We start from the raw sequence: 23,866 nt of genomic DNA, 5'->3' as shown, positions 1-23,866 counted from the left end.
CTTCCTGCACAGTATGTACTATATGGCTTACACAGAATGTGTATTTGTGTGAACGTCTTCTGTGGGCTGTAGCTTGTAGGGATGCCTGGTTTGTGCATTGAGAAGTTTTATTTTAATGTGCTGAGTCTGACTGTATGTTTAACTGCGTTCAACAACTTAGAAATGGGATTTTGAGATGTGTGTGTTTCTCTTTAGATGTGCTCAGTACCCAGCAGGCAGGCGTCCTGTTAAGCAACTGTAATTACGGAGCTCTCGGGGGAGAAAAAGCACTGCAGATAGAAACACAGGGTCATACAGTTGCATACAGAAGAAGCTTATAAACGGGCTTTCTGTATAGCTTATACATGGAAAACTTTCCTTAGCATCCTCACTGTAGCATAACCCCACCCTCTGTCTGTGTGTCTCTGCAGTGGTCAGAACCTAGCTGGTGAGTGAAGATGATTCCTGTGCTGATCTGGGCTTTGATATCACTGAATGTAGCAGAAAACGACTTAGATGCTCTGTACCCTGACCTGGAGCATTCGAGAACCATTTATGTCACAGGTGAGTACATGTTCACTTGTGTTTCTTTGTGAGAGTGACAATGTCATTCCAGCGTCTGTTTCTGTGTTTCGTTTAGAACACTCACTCTGCAGTGTCCTTTCTTCCCTCAGTTTATCAGCATGTTCTCAGTGATAAGACTGCTATGTAGGGACTTTTAGCTAACTTAGACAGAGCTATCCAGTTTGGCTTTTATCAGCAAATTAAAACACTGTATATCTCTAGTTTTTACATGGTAAAAAAAAACCCAACAACACATAACAGCTATTTTGTTATGCAAGTCACTTCGGAAATGTATTTATTTATCTATTGTTTGGTTTTCCTTGTTTGTGAGATACGAACAAAACCAAAGCCCTTTTCATTTAGGCTGCGTGATTCAGTGAGAACGATGATATAAATCTTTACCAGCATGACTTCCAATTTCCTTTTTTTTCAATATCACTAGCTACTGTATAATATTTTTAGTAAAATAACACATGATAAATTAATCTCTATTAGTTATTGTTTAAAGTAAAGTTTAAAGCAGTTTAGCAGCAGCTGAGTCTTTGGCACTGTTTGGATCTATGCCACAAATATTCTTTGCTGTTTGGTTTGAGACCTTGGAGCAGTTTCGTCCTAACTGGACTAGCATTTTTTAACGTTTTTGCTTCATTTTGGGGGTTTTTTGTTTTTGTTTGTTCATTCATTTATTTACTTTTGTTTTTCTAGTCTAATGTGACCATACATAGAGAAGATGGCAGAATGCCAGAACCTCAAAGTTTTCAGCAGGCTTGGATATTCAGCTGTATAGCTGCAGCATTCTCAAATTTGTTATAGTCTGATCTCAGTTAGAGACTAAAATGTAATAGAATTTCCCTCTTTAAAACTGGAGGACAAACATTTTAGAGGGTTCATACCCCACAGATCTGTCTTCTTTCACCTGCACAATTGCTAAGACTAGAAACATCTTGTCAGCTGATCCAAAACATTCGACAGGAGTTCTGGTTGGGACTAGAAAGAAAATCATACTTCTAAAATACTTTGTCTGTCTATTAGCTTCTCTTGACTGCCTCGTTGGTAAATATGGAATCGAATTTAGAACCCTTCTTCTCACATATAAAGTCGCTAATAATCAGTCTGCATTCATTTCTTAAAAACCGTCCCATTGAAGCACTTTGCTCTCTGTTTTGTTGCTGTTTTTCAGAAAATGGCCCCCAACTGTCAGTGGTAGCAGAAAAAACCAAAGTGGTGTCGAGACGAGGGGGAAATGCTACTTTACCATGCACGATTCTAAGGGACCAAACACTGGCACAAAACCGTAAGATGCGGATCAAATGGACCAAGCTGACCTCAGACTATCTAAAAGAGGTTATCATTTATTTGACATGAACTGTCATTAGTATATTTTTTTTTCAAAACATTGTGTGTAGCATTCCAAAGTATCAATATATAATTTATGTAGAAGCATTATAAACTAGTTTTGTTACACATGTCCAATGGTGGCCTTATTATCTTATTATTCATCACTTGCTAAGACATCTTCCCTCCCACTGTCATCAAAGCACTTGCTCATAGAGGGTCGGGGTTTTCTCTGTTGTATTATTGTATTATTGAAGGGTCTAGCTTACAATATAAAGTGCATCGAGGCGACTGTTGTTGTGATTTGGCGCTGTTTAAATAAAATTGAATTGAATTTCTTGTTTATTCTGTTCAAAATGTGCTGGACTATTCTTAAGAAATTCCAAAAACTGAAAGCAGTGGAAAAGTATAACATGAACACTTTTCATCGTGCTCTAGGTGGATGTGTTTGTTGCCATGGATTATCACAAAAGGAGTTATGGCAGATTCCATGGACGTGTCCACCTACAAGGTTCTTCGGCCATGGATGCTTCTCTAGTCATTACAGAAATCACTTTGGAGGATTATGGGAGGTATAAATGTGAAGTAATTGACGGGCTGGAAGATGGAACAGCAGTGGTGTCGCTGGACCTTGAAGGTATAATATTTGGAACTACTTCAAAAATTACTAGAATTTAAATATGGAAAAGGGGGGGGGGGGGGGGTAATGTCAGCTGAAGACAAAAACTGGAGCCAGTCAAACACACACACAGCTGACCAAACACATCCAGTTTATCCTGGCTGCAGGTCATCTCTATAAAGTTAAGGATCTTCTAAATCAAACATCATTATATATTATATACTTTGTATTGTTCCATTATACTTCTGTACTGTGTGGAATTGTGGGGAGCCACCTATAGAACACACACCATCCAATATATATTCTGCAAAAAAGAAGCATCAAATCAACTTTTTATTAAATTAAATATTCTTAAATTTAAAAACTTGGTTGACCTGATAACTGCACAAATAATGTATAAAGTAGGAAACAAATCTTTGAGCCACAACATTCAGAACTTGTTCCAAATAAGACCAAATACCCTTAGAGGAAACCCTATGTAGTAAGGATTCATGTAAAAACAATAAGTTACATGAATGTTGCTGTATCATTGTGTTCTATTGAATCCTTGTCTCATTTTTATATTTTTAGCAAATTTTGGTATTTGAAACAAGCGGGTAGCAACAAATAAGTGTAAATCTATCTTTTCTACTCCTTTTCAAGCGTATTAATTGAGTGGATATAGAGATATTAATGACAACTTTGATGCCTTTGTTTTGTGTATGTGTTTTCTTGTTATTTTAGTTATATTGACATGTTCAAAATAAATTCCTTCTCTGCCCTCATTTTCTGTTTTCACCCTGTCTGTGCAGGTGTTGTCTTCCCATACTACCCCCGCTTGGGACGCTACAACCTTAATTTCTACGATGCAGAGCGGGCGTGCCACGATCAGGATGCAATCGTGGCATCTTTTGACCAACTGTATGACACATGGCGTGGAGGGATGGACTGGTGCAATGCTGGCTGGCTGTCTGATGGCACAGTCCAGTATCCCATCAACACCCCCAGAGAACCCTGTGGTGGCAAGAACACAGTGCCAGGCATTCGGAACTATGGGTTGAGAGACAAGGACAAGAACCACTATGATGTTTTCTGCTTTACCTCCCACTACAAAGGTGAGGAACAGCACTAAAACTGTGTTTTTGTAGGTATTGGCGACAAACACATCTGCAATACTGAGGGCAACATGCTCTCTGTGGTTACTGGGTTATGAGTTGATTGAAAACATTTTTACCTGTTTGGCCACCTAAAATTGAAAAAGAAACGAATGTTAATACTATAATACCAACATGTAAGAGTTTCTGAAAGTGTGCTTCTTTTTTATGTGGCTAAAACAGAATCCAGCCCTAACCACAAATGGGATGCTAGTGCCCTGATGGATAGCAGGTCTAAAGAAGTTAATTAACACTTGATATTAACATGTCTTTAAAATGTAGCTAGTGACCTCATATTTATCAAATTGTTGTTGTTGGTTTTTTTGTTGTTTTTGTTTTTTACACACTATTCAATCCAGCTTTAATATGAGTTAGTATGAAGAGCCATGTGAGCTCCAACTGGGATGCTTGCATCTTACTTCCTATAGCAGCACCTAGAATAGATGTGGCTCAGGAGACACACCATGGTTTCCACCACTGGACTCCTCCCTCTTTGTTCAGGTGTCCCAGGGCACAATACTGAATAGTGTGGAACAGAGGGTAACTTAGAGCTTGTGGGGTTAGGATGTGGTATCCGATTTTTTAGACCACCACTCAGTGTAAGTTTTATGTCACAGCTGCGTACTAAGTACTGGTAATTATCAAAATGATTTTTTATGCTTCCACCAATATTTGAGAGATCTTTATGATAATATTTTTAATCATAAAATACAAATATTCTAGTCCAAATTCTTTTAATGTACAGTTTTACAAAATAGCTGAAAAAAGATAGTAAATCACATCATTATCTTATGATGAAAATGACAAATTACAGTTATTTTATTATATTCCGGAATGTCTGAATGTTACACATGGTCTCAACAGATTTTGAGGGCTGTGCAATATGACCAAAATCTCTTATCCCGATGTAAGACATTTCTCATCCCGATAATGATATATATCGCATTTTTGGTAAATTCTGTGAATCTTGGGCAACTCGACTTGGGTAAAGTGTTTTCAGCTGGGCGTTGTGTACCTGGAGTGTACCTGTGACCAATGCATGAAACTATATATCTTTAGATTGTTGTAACGGCTGCCATTTACTTTCTATTTATTACATGGCGTGCCGTGTGAAAAAGGCTGTTCTAACGTTTGAGTCTAAGGTTCATTTTTCAGCACCTGACGGCTCTTTTTTGCTTCTCATCTGATCTTCATCATCTCAATATTGCCGTAAACAGTGTATTTTGCAACACCACAAAACAAACGATGGCGTATAATATGAAATGATGGATGTTTTAACTTCGTCAAATTTGTAAAGGCATCAAAGCATGTATATCCTGTCTTGTTGTGGTGACAGGATCATGTTAGGTTGCAGGAATTTGATACATTGATATATTTTCTGTATGTTCTAACCCATTATGTTCATCCTTCTGTTTTCTTGTCACCTCAGGTCGTTTCTACTACCTGATCCAACCCTTTAAGCTGACCTATGATGAGGCAGTCAGGGCATGCCAAAAAGATGGTGCTCAAATTGCCAAGGTTGGCCAGATGTATGCTGCCTGGAAGCTGCTGGGCTATGACCGCTGTGATGCAGGCTGGTTGGAGGATGGCAGTGTCCGTTACCCCATCTCCCACCCGCGCCGGCGCTGCAGTCCCACTGAAGCTGCTGTTAGGTTCAGTGGCTTCCCTGACAAGAAGCATAAGCTGTATGGAGTGTATTGTTTCAAGGGCCACAACTGAGCCACAACACACATCCAGCAAACAATTACATACACTAACATGCATCAACACATACAATAATGAGCATAATAATTGAGAGAAAGAAAACAGAGAAAAAAGCACATTCAAACTGTGATAGTTTTTTTTTTTAATGGAAACCTTAAGATGTTTTATCCAGACCGATTCATGTTGTGCTTTGTAAACTGGGACCTTATATTCTACAAGGGATAGTTTACGCATATTTAAGGTTTATATTATTTAATCAATGCCCTTCAGAGAGGTGGGCACATTGTTGTGGGGATTAGATAACCTACGGCTACAGACATACTGTCATTTACAAATGGACTAGGCTCGTCAAAGTCTGAAAGTCTGAAACGTAACTAATCCAATCTCTGCTGTTCAATGTTAACAAGGTGCTAAGACAGGTACTTTGTAAATCATCCTACCACCCAGTGTTTTATTTTTTTTTATACAAACGTGATGAACCAAACACTAGTCTCATCACCAAAATGAAAAAGAAATCATTTAACTGTTAGCATTGTTTATGTTTTCTAAGTATGTAGAATGTGATAATCTAGAAATGTATTTCTGTTAATGACTATTTTTTGATATACTGTAGAAATATTTAGAATATAATTTTTATCTTTCTGGTCAAACTATCCAAGTCTATTGGGTTTACATGAAACATACAATAACGGTGGAAAAAACACCACAAAAAATGATTTTGCACTGAATTTACCGAATATGATGCATAGAGGAGAGAAGACAAGGCAAACAGCAGTTTGCTCTTTGCAGCAATACAGAATGCCTGGCATGAAAAAATGCTTTGCAGTGCTAGAGTACGTTTTGTTCTTCAGAGCATGCCTTGACTTCAACAGCAAAATTGCTATTAGAGTATAGCTACTCTTGCTATCTATTTAGCGCCTTATAGACTGCTATTTTTGATACAAATGCCATAGATTCTTCTAGCTTATTACCAGAGCCAGGCTTTGCCCTGCTTGTGACTGATGTTGCTCATTAGCCCAGCAATCCCAGTGCAACCTGAGAGGACAATCAAAAAAATCCTGTTATTCAGTTGTGGGTTTGACCTTCAGCATGTGTTTGTAATATCATAAAAATCTGCTTTCTGCATACAATGTTGCTTGACCTTTAAATCACATTTTTCTACTCCATTCCTCTCCTATGATGGTGCTAGGCTGCTGTTAACTAGAATTGTAGCTAGAATTGGAAAATTTAGATTTAAATCCAGGTTATGCTCAGGTTTATGTTTGATCTATTTTAGTCAACAAAAAAGCAAAACAATAAAAAGAAATAAATATTAGTCATGTCACAAAAGCAAAGATTTAGTTGTTTGTACCACTGAAATTGCAAAGTTCTTTGTGCCAAATACAAAGAAAAAAGCAAAATAGTGACTGTTAGCATGCTAACAGACACACATGGCCAATGACTACTACTCACACTGTGGATTGTCAGCCTAAACAAGACTTGCAAACTCTTTGGACCCAAAAATCTACCCTCTCTTTAACAAGTCATATAGTATTGATGCTTTGTGTGTGTGTGTGTGTGGGGGGGGGGACGTAATAAAGTCTTAGTTTACGTTGACAAGAAACTCAATTGTGACTAAAAATAATATGCAACTCTTTTGAATAAATTGGGACTAATGCTAGGCTAGGTCAGAGTATTCAGAAAACCTACTAATGGATACCAGGTAAAAGAATAAGGTGCTGAGGTTAACAGAGATAACACTCTGTGACTGTAAACACTAATGTATATAGAGATGAAGTCTAAGGTCCTGAACTGGCCCCCTAATTGCTGTCTAAGTTCTGCAAGGCACAGCCATGAAGCAGCCGACCAGTTCTTCCTGCAGGAGCCTCTAAAGGTTTCTTCCATTTAAGGGTATAACAGTAAATGTAATGTGTAAGCTCACTGTACACAGCCCAGGATGGAAAAGACTGAAGTTTAGGTAATCTAATTGGAATGGTGCAGAGTTGGCTATACTTGGCTACTCAAGTCACTGCACAATCAGAGTTTTGCTATACTTATCATCAGTGAACTGCTGGACGAAAATAGCCTGTAATGATCACACACTGATGATGTGGAAGATAAAATGCTATAACAGCTATGAAGTAAACACTTACTAAAGATCTGTTTTATTTAATTTACTCCTTTTGTATTAGTGTATTGATTAGAATTATTGCAGAAATTACAGTCAATTAAATGAATAGTTTGACATTTGTGAAAGTGCAAACTGGTACGCTAACACACAGCTGTGTAATAGCTAGATCTCATAATGGGCTATAAAATCAAGATATTTCTTGAAAGTAAACAGTATTATGTGTTAATTGGTAAGATTCTGAGCTACATGTTGACACCAAGCTCACACCAGTGTTTAAATTTAGGACACCCACAAGCTCATTAGCTAGCATAGAAAAATACCTGGAAAATCCTGTAAAATAAATAGAATGAAACTAATATATAAGATATATAATAAGATATGCAAGGCAGTTCTTCAGTGCATCAGTGCGGATTGAAAGCAATTTCACAATTGATGTTACATCATCCATATTTCCTACAGTCAAGTTGTCTCAACCTGCTACTCGTTAAATGAAGAAAATAGTGGGGAAATTTTGCTAATTCGTTGTCCAGTGTTTCAAGTTTAGTGCAGCTCAGCTACCTGTTTACATTTGTTACTTGCCTTACTTAGTATGTTACATTTTTCCTAACCAGATTACCTGTTTCTACCAGTTGCTAGTCTAAATTCTGTGTGTAGCTAAAGTTCAAGTAGTTGTCAGGAATATCACATTTCAGCAAATGTTTTCACATCTCTTTACTAGCCTTTCTTTTATGCTAAATGAAGTTACGTGTCTCCTGCTTATCTACCACTTTGTATCTACTGTACAGATATGACAGTGGTATCACTTTTGTCATATCACAAGAAAGTAAATATCTATGTTTTCACCATTTCAACTGTTCATTTTAAAGCTTCTATTTTGTATTCTATTGTCTTTCTGATATTGTTCTTCGAGAACCACAGCATAGAAAACAATCTTAGGGATTTGCAGACAAAGGGATAATAAAAGAATATATAAACCATGACTCAGCCTCTATCAATGTATACAACCATTACTGAATTAACATAAATACATCATAGCAACGATGAGCGATTCCACTGTAGTTGCAGCGGAAAAGAAAAATCATCAAAGTTAATGTCTGCCCTTTATTTGTTAGGATGTGTATTTGCAGAGCTGTAGTTCTTGGGTAATGCTGTAATGTGTAAATGTTTGCAGAGGGAGGGGTCCTGCTTACATGAAAATGTTTTTCCAGTGGGAACACTGAGGCCATTCATGGTGCTGCATCAGTTAATTTTGTAACTGAAATACAGCATGTTGCCAAAGTAAATGACTGTTTTAAAAGCTGAGTGACGGCATGTTGGTTTTCATGCTGATTCTTTTGTTTGTGCTATTTTCAGGAAAGCTGTCTGTTTAACATTACAAAGAGAGCACAGATTATATATAGACATCCACAATAAACAAAGACAGCAGTACCGGTCAAAGATTTTCAGAATTATACAAAAAGGCCTGTTTCAGGGAACACAAAATGCGTTAACAATTTAAAGTTGTTCTGCAGCAATGGAGGTTGATCAAGCCCTCAAAGCTCGTGCTACTAATTCCTACAGGTGTTCCAACTTTTCTGGATCACTTACAACCCCCTCTGTCTGCATAACAGCAGTGCTGGAACACACTGTGGTACCCTCGTGAACATCAGTTGAACTGTCTTGTACTGCAGAAAGTAGTGCGTTGCTAGAAAAATGGTGAGAAAAGGGCAAATAACAAGGGAAGAGAGACAGACCATCATAACACTTAGAAATGTAGGTCTTTCCTACAGAGAAATTGGAAAGAAAGTTAAGGTGTCAGTGAGTACAGTTTCCTTCACCATCAAAAGGCACTCAGAAACTGGGGCAAACTCAAACAGGAAGAGGTCTGGAGCCTGGGGCTCGCTCGGGCCACTTCGGGGGTGGGGTGCCCTCGGCCTCTCGGCCTGGGGCTCGGTCACTCTGGCACAGCTGGCTGCCGGCGGAGCTCACGGGCATGTCACTGCAACCCCCCCCCCCCCCCCGGACTTCTTCTGCTCCTCGGCAGCTGAGTGACCCCTCATCTGGGACTCTCCTCAGCTCTTTCTGGGACAGTGGCGCGGCTGCCCCTCTGTTGGTCTTCCTTGGTCTCTTGTGTTCTGGAGGCCTCTGGATGTCTGGAGTTTTGATCTCCTCCATACCTGCTTCATGCCCTGGTGGACGGGGCTGTGCACACATGAAGGAACCTTTTAAAAACAAGCGCGTTCATGCTCACAGGTGTACACACGGGTGCTCACACACACAAACTACACCGTTTTTGGCTCCTACCTCAAAGCACACTGTGCGCTGTCGATCTTACGTGCTGCACAATAATATTCAATATTTAGTATTTACTGTCATATTCCCATAGATCATCGTGATGTTGTTTATTATGTTGCTCTCGTTTTCTTCTACTTGCTTTGTTTTTTCATTCTCAACAGGTGAAATTAAAAAAGTATCTACTGTTATCTATTGTTAGCTAGTTTATTGTGATGGTGTTGTTTTTATTACGTTGCTCTTTGTTGTTTGTTTCTCTTCTGTTTTTTTTATCTCCATACAGGTGATCCAGGTGTTTTGTTTGTTTTTCTTTTTTTTTCTTCCTCCCTTTCTCACCATCTCTTCTCCCCTCTATTTTTCTTTCTCTCCCTCTCCCCCAGTCATGTCTGTCCCGTCTTTAAAAAACGAAAATAAAATAAATACATAATTATAATAAAGGTCAATCAAATGGACCGATATGGCAAGGCCATGATGATCCACTTGGTAAAGTAAATCCATTTGGCATCTTTCTTGGCCTTCAGACAACAATTCTGATGGCTAAAGATCCAAACGGGACAGGCAAAAAAAAAAAAAAAAGAAGAGAAGACTTCAAGCTGTAGGTTTGACAGGACAAGTTGCAGGAATAAAGTCATTGCTAAGATGTCAGAATAAGACATAGAGGCTTCCCTGGACCATGAAACATTGCCATTGGGATACTGAAGACTGGAAGAAGGTATTATGAACTGATGAATCAAAATTTCAAATCTTCGGTTCATCACACAGGATCTTTGTACGCCGTCAAGTATGTGAAAGGATGGTTCCACAGTGTGTGGCATCAACTGTTAAACATGGAGGAAGTGTGATGGTCTGGGGCTGTTTTGCTGGATCCAGGGTCGGTGACTTGTACAGAGTGACAGGCACCCTAAACCAAAACAGCTACCACAACTTTCTGTAGCGCCATGTAGTACCCTCTGGTATGTGCCTAGTTGGTCAGGGGTCCATTCTACAGCAAGATAATGACCCAAATATAAGACCCAGCTATGCCAGAACTACCTTAGGAAAAAAAGAACAAGCTGGTAAGCTTGAAAACATGGAGTGACCAGCACAGTCTCCAGACTTAAACCCCATTGACCTGCTTTGGGATGAACTGGAGTGAAAGCAACAGATATGGGGAGAGCTTTCTGAAGTAGAAAAGAATGTAGAAAGAATGCCACGTGTGTGTTCAGCTGATACATCTGCCAAAGGTGGCTACTTTGATGAGTCAAAAATTTAGAATACACTTTGGTTTAATAATTGATTCCATGATTTCCTCTTTAACTTCAGTTGCTTATTTGTATTATGTCTTGCAATGACACACACACACACACACACACACACACACACACACACACACACACACACACACACACATATATATATATATATATATATATATATATATATATATATATATATATATATATATATATACATACATACATACATACATACATACATATTGCTCCATTCTGTAGTTAGTATACGTAGCCAGTCCTGTCAGTAATCTCACTGAGGGGGTTCAGGCCTATACAGAACAGCAGTGGGAATAGAGCATTTCCTTTGTAGATCCCGCACTTGATGGCAACCTGTCCTATGGGCTTGAAGTTGGTCTCTAGTGTTGTCCACCACACCCCCACTGAGTTCCTGATGAAGGCTCTTAGGGTCCTGTTGATCTTGTACTGTTCCAGGCATTCCAGGATCCAGGTGTGGGGCATCGAGTCATAGGCTTTCTTGTAATCATTCCAGGTAGTGCTCAGGTTGGTCAGCCTAGTCCACACTGCCCTGTCTACCAGTAGCTGGTCTTTCACTCCTCCGCTGTTCTGACAAAACGTCCTACTTTGGCAAAACGTCCTACCGTAAGTAGTTTATGCACATTTCTGCTGTCACACAGTAATTCCAGCACAAACGTAAGTAGGTATGACGGTTTACCACTTAACTTTGCCCATCAGAGTATGCTTGTAGCTCACATTCATAAAGCCAGGATGGTTTGCCACTTCATTTTACCTGTTAAAGTATGCTTGTAGGTCACATTCAGAAAGGTAGCATGGTTTGGCACGTATTTATACCCGTCAGAGTATGTTTCTAGCTCTTATTAACAAAGGTAAGATGATTTGCCACTGAATTCTAGCTGTAAAATTATGCTTCTAGCCCATATTAACAAAGGTGGGACGATTTGCCACTTAATTATAGCTGTTAAAGTATGCTTGTACATCACTTTTACAAAGGTAGGACGGTTTGGCACATAATTTTACCCGTCAGAGTATGTTTGTAGCTTATATTCACAAAGGTAAGACGGTTCGCCACTGAATTTCGTGTTGCGCGCATGCGTAGAAACAACGGGTAGGATGGTTTGTCAGGTAGGATGGATTCCCAGAACACCGGTATTCCTGACAATTCCTTTTTGTCCCCCCACTCATGTATTGTTCTTCTTAGCTGCTATGATGCCTGACAGCAGCGTCCATGTGGTACTGAGGCAGGTTATTGGCCAGTGGTTGGATGGGAAAGTTCTCTTCTGGGGGTCCTTGGAGATCAGGACTGTCTGGCCTTCAGTAAGCCATTCTGAGTTGTGAGGAAGTGAGCAAAATGAAAAAGAACTGGATAAAATGTCTATAAAATGGTTTCTTTTCCATCACCAGAGGATTTGTTTTCCTTTTTGTCAAAGAACAAAATATAATACTGCAATCACTTAAAAAAAGTAGTTCTTCATTTTATACATTTTATACAGTGTTCTCGTTTTTATGTTTTTTTGTTGCTTTTCTTTTCAGTTGGTAAAGGCATAAAATGAGAGAGCTCGCTGGCTCTAGGTTGGGCGAGGCAGGGCAATGTTGGCAGAGTTCAGTCCATGCCGAGGTCTATGCCAGGGGGTCGCTCATGTCCTCGTCAACCTGGGAGAGGAGCTCCTTCTTTTCATCAGTGCTCGCCAGAGAATTGCGGCTGTTGTGGGCACCCATGTACAGGGTGGCATACACTGGGTTCGTGAAGTTGGTGGGCTGCGGAGTGAAGAAAATTTCTCAGTGACTCAGGCAAAAGAAATGAAAAGATTTGGTATATTGTGAAAGAAGCAGTATTTTTCTTATTCAAATAGGCTCAGCTCGCATAAATAACAAGATGTTTCCCAGCTCAGTGCTGAAACCCTGGCAGACATTTGTGGTTTGTTATGTTTTCTGTGTTTGGTTATTTGTTTCTGAAAGTCTGGGCACTAATCATCTGCCCCCAACAAACCAGTAGGTGTATTTCCAGTGAAGAACTTGCAACTTCTTTTTAAGCACTCAGGACTTTATGGACAATTCCTCATTTGATGTTTTATGATTGTGGTGAAAAGTGTTTGAATATAGTGACCATGAGGGCTCCAGCATAAAAGCTTTATTCAGCTGCTCCCCTTATTCACAGTGGATTTCCGTTCCTGACACCCCCAAGGGATTTTTGTCTCCAGCTGGGATTAAACTGGAGATTTTTTCACTTCTTAGGTGAATGTAAAAGAAATGGTATTTATATAGTGCCTTGTGCTTTTATCTGCTGAATGCATTCACACACACAGAGGTAACTCAGGGTTCAGTATCTTGCCCAAGCATTGATCTGTATACAAACCACTCGAGCCACAACGTGTAAACCATGAGACTATGGAGCCACTCATCAGAACTAAAGTATATGATTCACATAATTCTAACAATATTCATTCCAAAATTCATTACAGATGCCAGAAGTAAATACCATAACGACACCCACTGGTTTCCTAAGTCTTGCTTTAAAGCTTTTGCATTTGGACTGTGGTGATCTCGATGGCAAAAAACTGGATATAAATGTAGAAAAGTGATTACAGATCAGTCAAGACAGAAAACTGTTTTTCACTAGACGTCCAAAGGACAGGAATATATTGAGAAACTCACTTTTTATTATTATTTGTAAATATGTGTACAAATGGTTGGTTTTTTGTACTGTTTTTATCAATAAATCTCAGCAACAAAGGACCTACACCCATGTGTGTTGATTTCTCCCTAAGATGGCAAACTGAAACACTCCAAGTTGGTGACTTTTGGAGATTTATTTCCCTGGATGATTGAGAATGCATCAAGATGAAACACAAAAGGAAGTTCACAGCTTTTAGCAGCTCCCCCACCCCCTCATCCACACACCCCCACTCCCCTCCCTCCAGAATTCCCAGCTAACAACCTAATTTACATATGAATGACTAGCCAATTTAGCTTCCACTTGGCTACCAGCCATTTGGCTGGTGGTGGGTTTTAAAGGTAGAAAGGTAGAAGCCTGGGACTCCTAGTGTTAAGACAGCAAAGAAAGAGAAGAGTGGCAACGGACCGGTAACCCATAACAACACATGTAAACGCATGGCAACGGACAGTTAACCCATAACAACACATGTAAACGCATGGCAACGGACAGTTAACGCATGGCAACGGACAGTTAACCCATGGCAACGGTCAGGTAACCCATGGCAACGGACCGGTTACCATGGCAACGGACCGGTTACCGTGGCAACGGACCGGTTACCATGGCAACGGACCGGTAACCCATGGCAACGGACAGTTAACCCATAACAACGCATGTAAACGCATGGCAACGGACAGTTAACCCATAACAACACATGTAAACGCATGGCAACGGACAGTTAACGCATGGCAACGGACAGTTAACCCATGGCAACGGTCAGGTAACCCATGGCAACGGACCGGTTACCATGGCAACGGACCGGTAACCCATGGCAACGGACAGTTAACCCATAACAACACATGTAAACGCATGGCAAACGGACAGTTAACCCATAACAACGCATGTAAACGCATGGCAAACGGACAGTTAACCCATAACAACGCATGTAAACGCATGGCAAACGGACAGTTAACCCATAACAACGCATGTAAACGCATGGCAAACGGACAGTTAACCCATAACAACGCATGTAAACGCATGGCAACGGACAGTTAACGCATGGCAACGGACAGTTAACCCATAACAACGCATGTAAACGCATGGCAACGGACAGTTAACCCATAACAACACATGTAAACGCATGGCAACGGACAGTTAACCCATGGCAACGGTCATATAACCCATGGCAACGGACCGGTTACCATGGCAACGGACCGGTTACCATGGCAACGGACCGGTAACCCATGGCAACGGACCGGTTACCATGGCAACGGACAGTTAACCCATGGCAACGGTCATATAACCCATGGCAACGGACAGTTAACCCATAACAACGCATGTAAACGCATGGCAACGGACAGTTAACCCATAACAACACATGTAAACGCATGGCAACGGACAGTTAACGCATGGCAATGGACAGTTAACCCATGGCAACGGTCAGGTAACCCATGGCAACGGACCGGTTACCATGGCAACGGACAGTTAACCCATGGCAACGGTCATATAACCCATGGCAACGGACAGTTAACCCATAACAACGCATGTAAACGCATGGCAACGGACAGTTAACCCATAACAACGCATGTAAACGCATGGCAACGGACAGTTAACGCATGGCAACGGACAGTTAACCCATGGCAACGGTCATATAACGCATGGCAACGGACAGTTAACCCATGGCAACGGTCAGGTAACCCATGGCAACGGACCGGTTACCATGGCAACGGACCGGTTACCATGGCAACGGACCGGTAACCCATGGCAACGGACCGGTTACCATGGCAACGGACCGGTAACCCATGGCAACGGACAGTTAACCCATAACAACACATGTAAACGCATGGCAAACGGACAGTTAACCCATAACAACACATGTAAACGCATGGCAAACGGACAGTTAACCCATAACAACACATGTAAACGCATGGCAACGGACAGTTAACCCATGGCAACGGTCATATAACCCATGGCAACGGACAGTTAACCCATAACAACGCATGTAAACGCATGGCAACGGACAGTTAACCCATAACAACACATGTAAACGCATGGCAACGGACAGTTAACCCATGGCAACGGTCATATAACCCATGGCAACGGACAGTTAACCCATAACAACACATGTAAACGCATGGCAAACGGACAGTTAACCCATAACAACACATGTAAACGCATGGCAACGGACAGTTAACCCATGGCAACGGTCAGGTAACCCATGGCAACGGACCGGTTACCATGGCAACGGACCGGTAACCCATGGCAACGGACCGGTTACCATGGCAACGGACCGGTAACCCATGGCAACGGACCGGTTACCATGGCAACGGACAGTTAACCCATGGCAACGGTCATATAACCCATGGCAACGGACAGTTAACCCATAACAACGCATGTAAACGCATGGCAACGGACAGTTAACCCATAACAACGCACGTAAACGCATGGCAACGGACAGTTAACGCATGGCAACGGACAGTTAACCCATGGCAACGGTCATATAACGCATGGCAACGGACAGTTAACCCATGGCAACGGTCAGGTAACCCATGGCAACGGACCGGTAACCCATGGCAACGGACCGGTTACCATGGCAACGGACCGGTTACCATGGCAACGGACCGGTAACCCATGGCAACGGACAGTTAACCCATAACAACACATGTAAACGCATGGCAAACGGACAGTTAACCCATAACAACACATGTAAACGCATGGCAAACGGACAGTTAACCCATAACAACACATGTAAACGCATGGCAACGGACAGTTAACCCATGGCAACGGTCATATAACCCATGGCAACGGACAGTTAACCCATAACAACGCATGTAAACGCATGGCAACGGACAGTTAACCCATAACAACACATGTAAACGCATGGCAACGGACAGTTAATGCATGGCAACGGACAGTTAACCCATGGCAACGGTCAGGTAACCCATGGCAACGGACCGGTTACCATGGCAACGGACCGGTAACCCATGGCAACGGACCGGTTACCATGGCAACGGACCGGTAACCCATAACAACGCATGTAAACGCATGGCAAACGGACAGTTAACCCATGGCAACGGTCATATAACCCATGGCAACGGTCAGGTAACCCATGGCAACGGACCGGTTACCATGGCAACGGACCGGTAACCCATGGCAACGGACAGTTAACCCATGGCAACGGTCATATAACCCATGGCAACGGACAGTTAACCCATAACAACGCATGTAAACGCATGGCAACGGACAGTTAACCCATAACAACACATGTAAACGCATGGCAACGGACAGTTAACGCATGGCAACGGACAGTTAACCCATGGCAACGGTCAGGTAACCCATGGCAACGGACCGGTTACCATGGCAACGGACAGTTAACCCATGGCAACGGTCATATAACCCATGGCAACGGACAGTTAACCCATAACAACGCATGTAAACGCATGGCAACGGACAGTTAACCCATAACAACGCATGTAAACGCATGGCAACGGACAGTTAACGCATGGCAACGGACAGTTAACCCATGGCAACGGTCATATAACGCATGGCAACGGACAGTTAACCCATGGCAACGGTCAGGTAACCCATGGCAACGGACCGGTTACCATGGCAACGGACCGGTAACCCATGGCAACGGACCGGTTACCATGGCAACGGACCGGTAACCCATGGCAACGGACAGTTAACCCATAACAACGCATGTAAACGCATGGCAACGGACAGTTAACCCATAACAACACATGTAAACGCATGGCAAACGGACAGTTAACCCATAACAACACATGTAAACGCATGGCAAACGGACAGTTAACCCATGGCAACGGTCATATAACCCATGGCAACGGACAGTTAACCCATAACAACGCATGTAAACGCATGGCAACGGACAGTTAACCCATAACAACACATGTAAACGCATGGCAACGGACAGTTAACGCATGGCAACGGACAGTTAACCCATGGCAACGGTCAGGTAACCCATGGCAATGGACCGGTTACCATGGCAACGGACCGGTAACCCATGGCAACGGACCGGTTACCATGGCAACGGACCGGTAACCCATGGCAACGGACCGGTTACCATGGCAACGGACGGGTAACCCATGGCAACGGACAGTTAACCCATAACAACGCATGTAAACGCATGGCAAACGGACAGTTAACCCATAACAACACATGTAAACGCATGGCAAACGGACAGTTAACCCATAACAACACATGTAAACGCATGGCAACGGACAGTTAACCCATGGCAACGGTCATATAACCCATGGCAACGGACAGTTAACCCATAACAACGCATGTAAACGCATGGCAACGGACAGTTAACCCATAACAACACATGTAAACGCATGGCAACGGACAGTTAACGCATGGCAACGGACAGTTAACCCATGGCAACGGTCAGGTAACCCATGGCAATGGACCGGTTACCATGGCAACGGACCGGTAACCCATGGCAACGGACCGGTTACCATGGCAACGGACCGGTAACCCATGGCAACGGACCGGTTACCATGGCAACGGACGGGTAACCCATGGCAACGGACAGTTAACCCATAACAACGCATGTAAACGCATGGCAACGGACAGTTAACCCATAACAACGCATGTAAACGCATGGCAACGGACAGTTAACCCATAACAACACATGTAAACGCATGGCAACGGACAGTTAACCCATGGCAACGGTCAGGTAACCCATGGCAACGGACCGGTTACCATGGCAACGGACCGGTAACCCATGGCAACGGACCGGTTACCATGGCAACGGACCGGTTACCATGGCAACGGACCGGTAACCCATGGCAACGGACAGTTAACCCATAACAACGCATGTAAACGCATGGCAACGGACAGTTAACGCATGGCAACGGACAGTTAACCCATGGCAACGGTCATATAACCCATGGCAACGGACAGTTAACCCATGGCAACGGTCAGGTAACCCATGGCAACGGACCGGTTACCATGGCAACGGACCGGTTACCATGGCAACGGACCGGTTACCATGGCAACGGACCGGTAACCCATGGCAACGGACAGTTAACCCATAACAACGCATGTAAACGCATGGCAACGGACAGTTAACCCATAACAACACATGTAAACGCATGGCAAACGGACAGTTAACCCATAACAACACATGTAAACGCATGGCAAACGGACAGTTAACCCATAACAACACATGTAAACGCATGGCAACGGACAGTTAACCCATGGCAACGGTCATATAACCCATGGCAACGGACAGTTAACCCATAACAACGCATGTAAACGCATGGCAACGGACAGTTAACCCATAACAACACATGTAAACGCATGGCAACGGACAGTTAACGCATGGCAACGGACAGTTAACCCATGGCAACGGTCAGGTAACCCATGGCAACGGACCGGTTACCATGGCAACGGACCGGTAACCCATGGCAACGGACCGGTTACCATGGCAACGGACCGGTAACCCATGGCAACGGACCGGTAACCCATGGCAACAGACCGGTTACCATGGCAACGGACCGGTAACCCATGGCAACGGACAGTTAACCCATAACAACGCATGTTAACGCATGGCAACGGACAGATAACCCATGGCAACGGACAGTTAACCCATAACAACGCATGTAAACGCATGGCAACGGACAGTTAACCCATAACAACGCATGTAAACGCATGGCAACGGACAGTTAACCCATAACAACGCATGTAAACGCATGGCAACGGACAGTTAACCCATGGCAACGGTCATATAGCCCATGGCAACGGACAGTTAACCCATAACAACGCATGTAAACGCATGGCAACGGACAGTTAACCCATAACAACACATGTAAACGCATGGCAACGGACAGATAACCCATGGCAACGGACAGTTAACCCATAACAACGCATGTAAACGCATGGCAACGGACAGTTAACCAATAACAACTAGCAGCTGGTTCATTTGTGCTGCCCAATGCTCATGGAGTGCCGTCAGCTTCTTCAGCCAGTAAGCGCGACTCATGTCGGGGGCTGGTGCTGTCTAGCTCTTACTACTGGAGACCTTCTCTTGAATGTTTGCCACTGTGATGGTTACTGTACCTTGTTCAGGGAGTTTGCTGTGGTCTGCTCTTAGATTCACGAGCCATTGAGCATTACCGTTATGGGCTGCGTCCTTCTCCCATGTGCTTTTCCAATATTGCTCCGCCTCCAGCCTTGGTGGTGCTGTTCTCATATTGTTACATACTATTATGCAACATACTAAAGGAAAATGTATGAAGGACATGAAGACAACGTGAGATGCATAAAAAAAATCTTATAGAGCAGGTGGTCATGTTTATTTGTTTCTTATACATTCTCTTATTCCTTGAAAACAATAAACAAACTGATTCCACGTCTACAGGAAAAGGCAACATGAAGGTATGTGTCTAATAATGTAAAAATAACGTAGAAATAACCAGAAGTGTTTTCATTGACAATAGAGGAAGTCAATTTTGAGTCACAGCACAATAAAGAAAATCAACAATCTCAATAAAACTAGAGGACGGCATTGCGTATACATACTGTCAATGATAACATGATTTCTCAATAAGAAAGATCATGACAAGAGTCTGTAAACAGTGCAGAAGATATCACTTCAGTTCCATGGACCTTTATTCAATATCACAGTCCTTTCATAGTTTTGAAGTATACAATAAATTAAATTCTTATGGCTTCAGATAATATTTATAATATATATCCTATGATTAATAGCCACAGCATAGACAGACGACATATTCATCACAATTTCCTATTTGTGTTCATCAAATCTCAATTAAGAAAAAAACTCAGGTAAAATATTTTGTACAAAATCATAGACAAACAATGAAAAACAATGAGTTCAGATAGGCAGACACATTGAAAATGTGGTCAAAGGTAACAATCTGAGGTGATTTGAGGTGAGGAATTCTTGCTCATCTTTATAATTCAGTGACAAGTTCAAAGTTGTCATTTTTTGTTAGTTTTGCTCAAGAACTGCTAAAATGTTTCCATTTAATTTTTCCATTTCCATCCCTTTTAAAAGTTAACAAAGTGTGAGTGTCTTTAACCAGCTTGGACGTGACTACGCTGTTTAACAAAGAATAAAGACTTGAATTCCTTTTAATGAAAAATTTGCCACTGAGCTGCATTAAAATCTGACAGAAGGCACTAGACTTATGAGCGCAGGTTAAAAGCTGATGGCTTAAGTTACACTGAACACTTTGACTATTAAGTGTAGAACGCATTGAGGAGCTAAAGGCTGCAGTGCTCCTGTGTTGTGACTGATAGACCTGGTTTTAGGGCGACCTCCTTAGGAGACATGGCTGTGTATATCTATATCAGACACAACATATCCAAGTATTTGAACAATGGCACTAGCTGGTGTTTGAAGCAGTGAAAAGGAAGCATATCAATAATCTGAGCACCATGGTTTTGTGGGGAGACTGATGTGGTCAATAAATGAAGTTTGGAAATGAAGCTAAACTGTCCTTGGTGTCTGATCCTGGAATGTAATTGTAAAAATGTCCCCTCAAGAGACACTGATAGACAGTTCAGTGGAACATCACTCTCTATCGGTGCCTCTAGACAGACTGCTGCAATTAGTCATCACCAAAAATCTGATGTCCACAACTACAAACCCACTGAGTGTTTCATCTGATCCTGGCTGCGAGTGCGGACCTGCAGCTGCCTCTCCTTACTCAGCTGTCGATGACTCTGAATGGCGATCCAGTTGCTCTGCAGGATGTTGGAAATCTGCTGTTGCCCTTGGTTTTGTCTGTGTTCCTCCTGACTCTTGGTGTGGTGTTGATAGTGCCTGTGTTGATGCTTGTTCTGGGTGTGGCGGCGTTGAAGAACAAATGTCTTATGGTAGGTTGCAGCTGAGAGCACAGATGTAGAAATTAACTAAAAGTGAGTACAGTTGAAAATACTTTACAGACCTTTAATGAAAAAGTTAGCTAAAGTACAATTAGGAGGAGACTCACGGCTTGTGCAGGTGACTTTAGGCGAGTCCCACTGGCCGTTGGCCTGGCAGCGTATAGTTGGGGTGTGTCTCTGAATGAAGCCCTGCTTACACTGATAACGGAGCAGGGTGTTGATGTCATAGCGCAATTTTGTGGCCCCAAAAACTCGGGCATCCTTCACCACAGGAGGCTGACCGCATGATACTGTTGGCAGGAGATGCAGAGTTTAATAATGTTATTCACAAACCTGTACCAATCATTTCCATTGACACTTGGGACAGTGCAGGAAACTCTAAACATAAGCAAAGCTCTACATATTTGCTGCAGTTCTGTGAGTCCCAAGGAGAAAACTACAGCTGCCCAAAACACAACAAAGGCTCATCTCAGATCGGCCAAAAACATCTTGATGATCTCCAAGACTTTTATACTTTAGACTGACTGACAAGGCAAAAGTTGGACTTTTTGGACGTTTGAGTCCCATTACATCTGGCATCAAACTAACACAGCATTTCGTAAACAGAACATCAGACTACCAGTCAAACATGGTGACTGGACTTCAGTAGTGGTAACTGGACTTCATGTCATTTTTAGCTTCTGGTGTGAATAAACATGGTCTCTAATGATGTAGCCAGGTCTCCATGATTATTAACACGCAGCAGTCCCAAATAGAGGAGGTAGTTTCCAGCAATAGCTCTAGTTTGTTGGTCTTCATATGCAAGATGGCTCTTCCATATGTTGAGTAATGGGGATTTAATGGGGAGGTGGATCGTCTGGCTGAGTGGTGCGACAGAAACAACCTGCTGCTTAACACCGAGAAGACCAAGGAGCTCATCGTGGACTACAGGAGGAATGCTGACCCACATCCACCCATCCACATTAAGGGGATGGCTGTGGAGCGTGTGAGCAGCTTCAAGTTCCTGGGAGTCCACATCTCCGAGGATCTCACCTGGACGACCAACTGCTCCAAGCTGGTCAAGAAGGCTCACCAGCGCCTCTTCTTCTTGAGGACTCTGAGGAAGAACCACCTGTCCTCAGACATCCTGGTGAACTTCTATCGCTGCACCATCGAGAGCATCCTGACCAACTGTATAACAGTCTGGTACGGGAACTGCTCTGCCTCGGACCGGAAGGCGTTGCAGAGGGTCGTGAAAACTGCCCAGCGCATCGCCGGAGCACCACTTCCTGCCATAAAAGACATCTACAGGAAGCGGTGTCTGAAAAGGGCTGGGAAAATCATCAAAGACCCCAGTCACCCATCACATGGACTCTTCACCCTCCTGCCCTCTGGGAGGCGCCACAGGAGCCTCCGGACTAAGACCACCAGGTACCGGAACAGCTTCTTCCCCACAGCTGTCAGACTCCTGAACTCTGCCTCCTGACATCTGACCCACGTTAAACTCATGGACTGAACATACACACACCCACAATGGACAACTGTACCCTCAAACACAATAATAACATGGACTGAACCACCACTCACAACCACTAGCACTTTATATAGCCTCTGTAGAAACTATCTACACCCTCACTTATCTTAACTGCACTACTGTATAGCTCTGTGTAAATAATCATTCTGTACATTCGATAATTTTTAATCCTACAACTGTTTACAACTTGCATAGTTCCCATTTCTGTATAGCTGTATATCCCAGATTCTGTAAAGTTATTTATTTCATATTCTGTATAGTTTTTCATATTTATATCCTGTTCATATCCTGTACATAGCTTGTACTCACTACAGCCTGTACATACTTATAGTTATAGAATATTCACAACATACTTCATACCGTGTACATTATAACATACCATAATAGACCCATTTCTGTAATATACTCACATATCTATATTATTGCTAATATATATTGTAATATATCTATATCACTAAAGCACTTCTGGATGGATGCAAACTGCATTTCGTTGCCCTGTACCTGTGCATGTGCAATGACAATAAAGTTGAATTCTATTCTATTCTATTCTATTCTATTTAAATGGTTAGCATGCTTGCTTGGTATCCCAGCTGTGCTCCCTATGCCACCTGTGCTACTTTCCAGGGTTGAGAACAAACCAGGAAGATTCTGGCAGTCTGGCTATATCTGGCATGCTGTACAACATATGACTCCCGTGGAACTCTCTAATAACTATACCCTGACACTGTAATATGATGTTCTCAACCTCCATGTGACTATAGATGTGTTAAATGGCAACTGGCACCCGTTAGACCACACACCACCATCTTTGTATTTTGTTTTTACTCTTTGTCAAAAACCAAAATTTGATTGATGATCTG

At 42.5% G+C, this 23,866-nt stretch overlaps 2 protein-coding genes across 2 annotated transcripts in view; one reads left to right on the top strand and one right to left on the bottom strand.

The window, feature by feature from the left end:
* Nucleotides 1-437: 437 nt before the first annotated feature.
* Nucleotides 438-5,349, top strand: hapln1b (hyaluronan and proteoglycan link protein 1b). The gene is made up of 5 exons (XM_085358662.1): nucleotides 438-543; nucleotides 1,724-1,887; nucleotides 2,317-2,515; nucleotides 3,289-3,591; nucleotides 5,060-5,349. Exons 1-5 carry the CDS (start codon nucleotides 438-440, stop codon nucleotides 5,347-5,349), a joined length of 1,062 nt encoding a protein of 353 aa, XP_085214788.1.
* A 15,141-nt stretch (nucleotides 5,350-20,490) lies between these two features.
* vcanb (versican b) overlaps nucleotides 20,491-23,866 on the bottom strand; it is a 35,061-nt gene continuing 31,685 nt past the window's right edge. Inside the window, exons 15-16 of the mRNA XM_085360118.1 lie at nucleotides 21,601-21,783; nucleotides 20,491-21,495 (exon numbers count right to left, since the gene is read on the bottom strand). Of these exons, the coding sequence (XP_085216244.1) occupies nucleotides 21,248-21,495; nucleotides 21,601-21,783 (431 nt within the window). The 3' untranslated portion in view covers nucleotides 20,491-21,247. The remainder of the gene's footprint in view (nucleotides 21,496-21,600; nucleotides 21,784-23,866) is intronic.

This window comes from Diplotaxodon limnothrissa, linkage group LG7 (genome assembly GCF_057381915.1).
Source record: "Diplotaxodon limnothrissa isolate DT_005_m linkage group LG7, D_limnothrissa_male_GT1.1, whole genome shotgun sequence".
In the NCBI taxonomy this organism is placed as follows: Eukaryota; Metazoa; Chordata; class Actinopteri; order Cichliformes; family Cichlidae; genus Diplotaxodon; species Diplotaxodon limnothrissa.
This window is presented reverse-complemented; position numbering and strand designations above follow the sequence as displayed.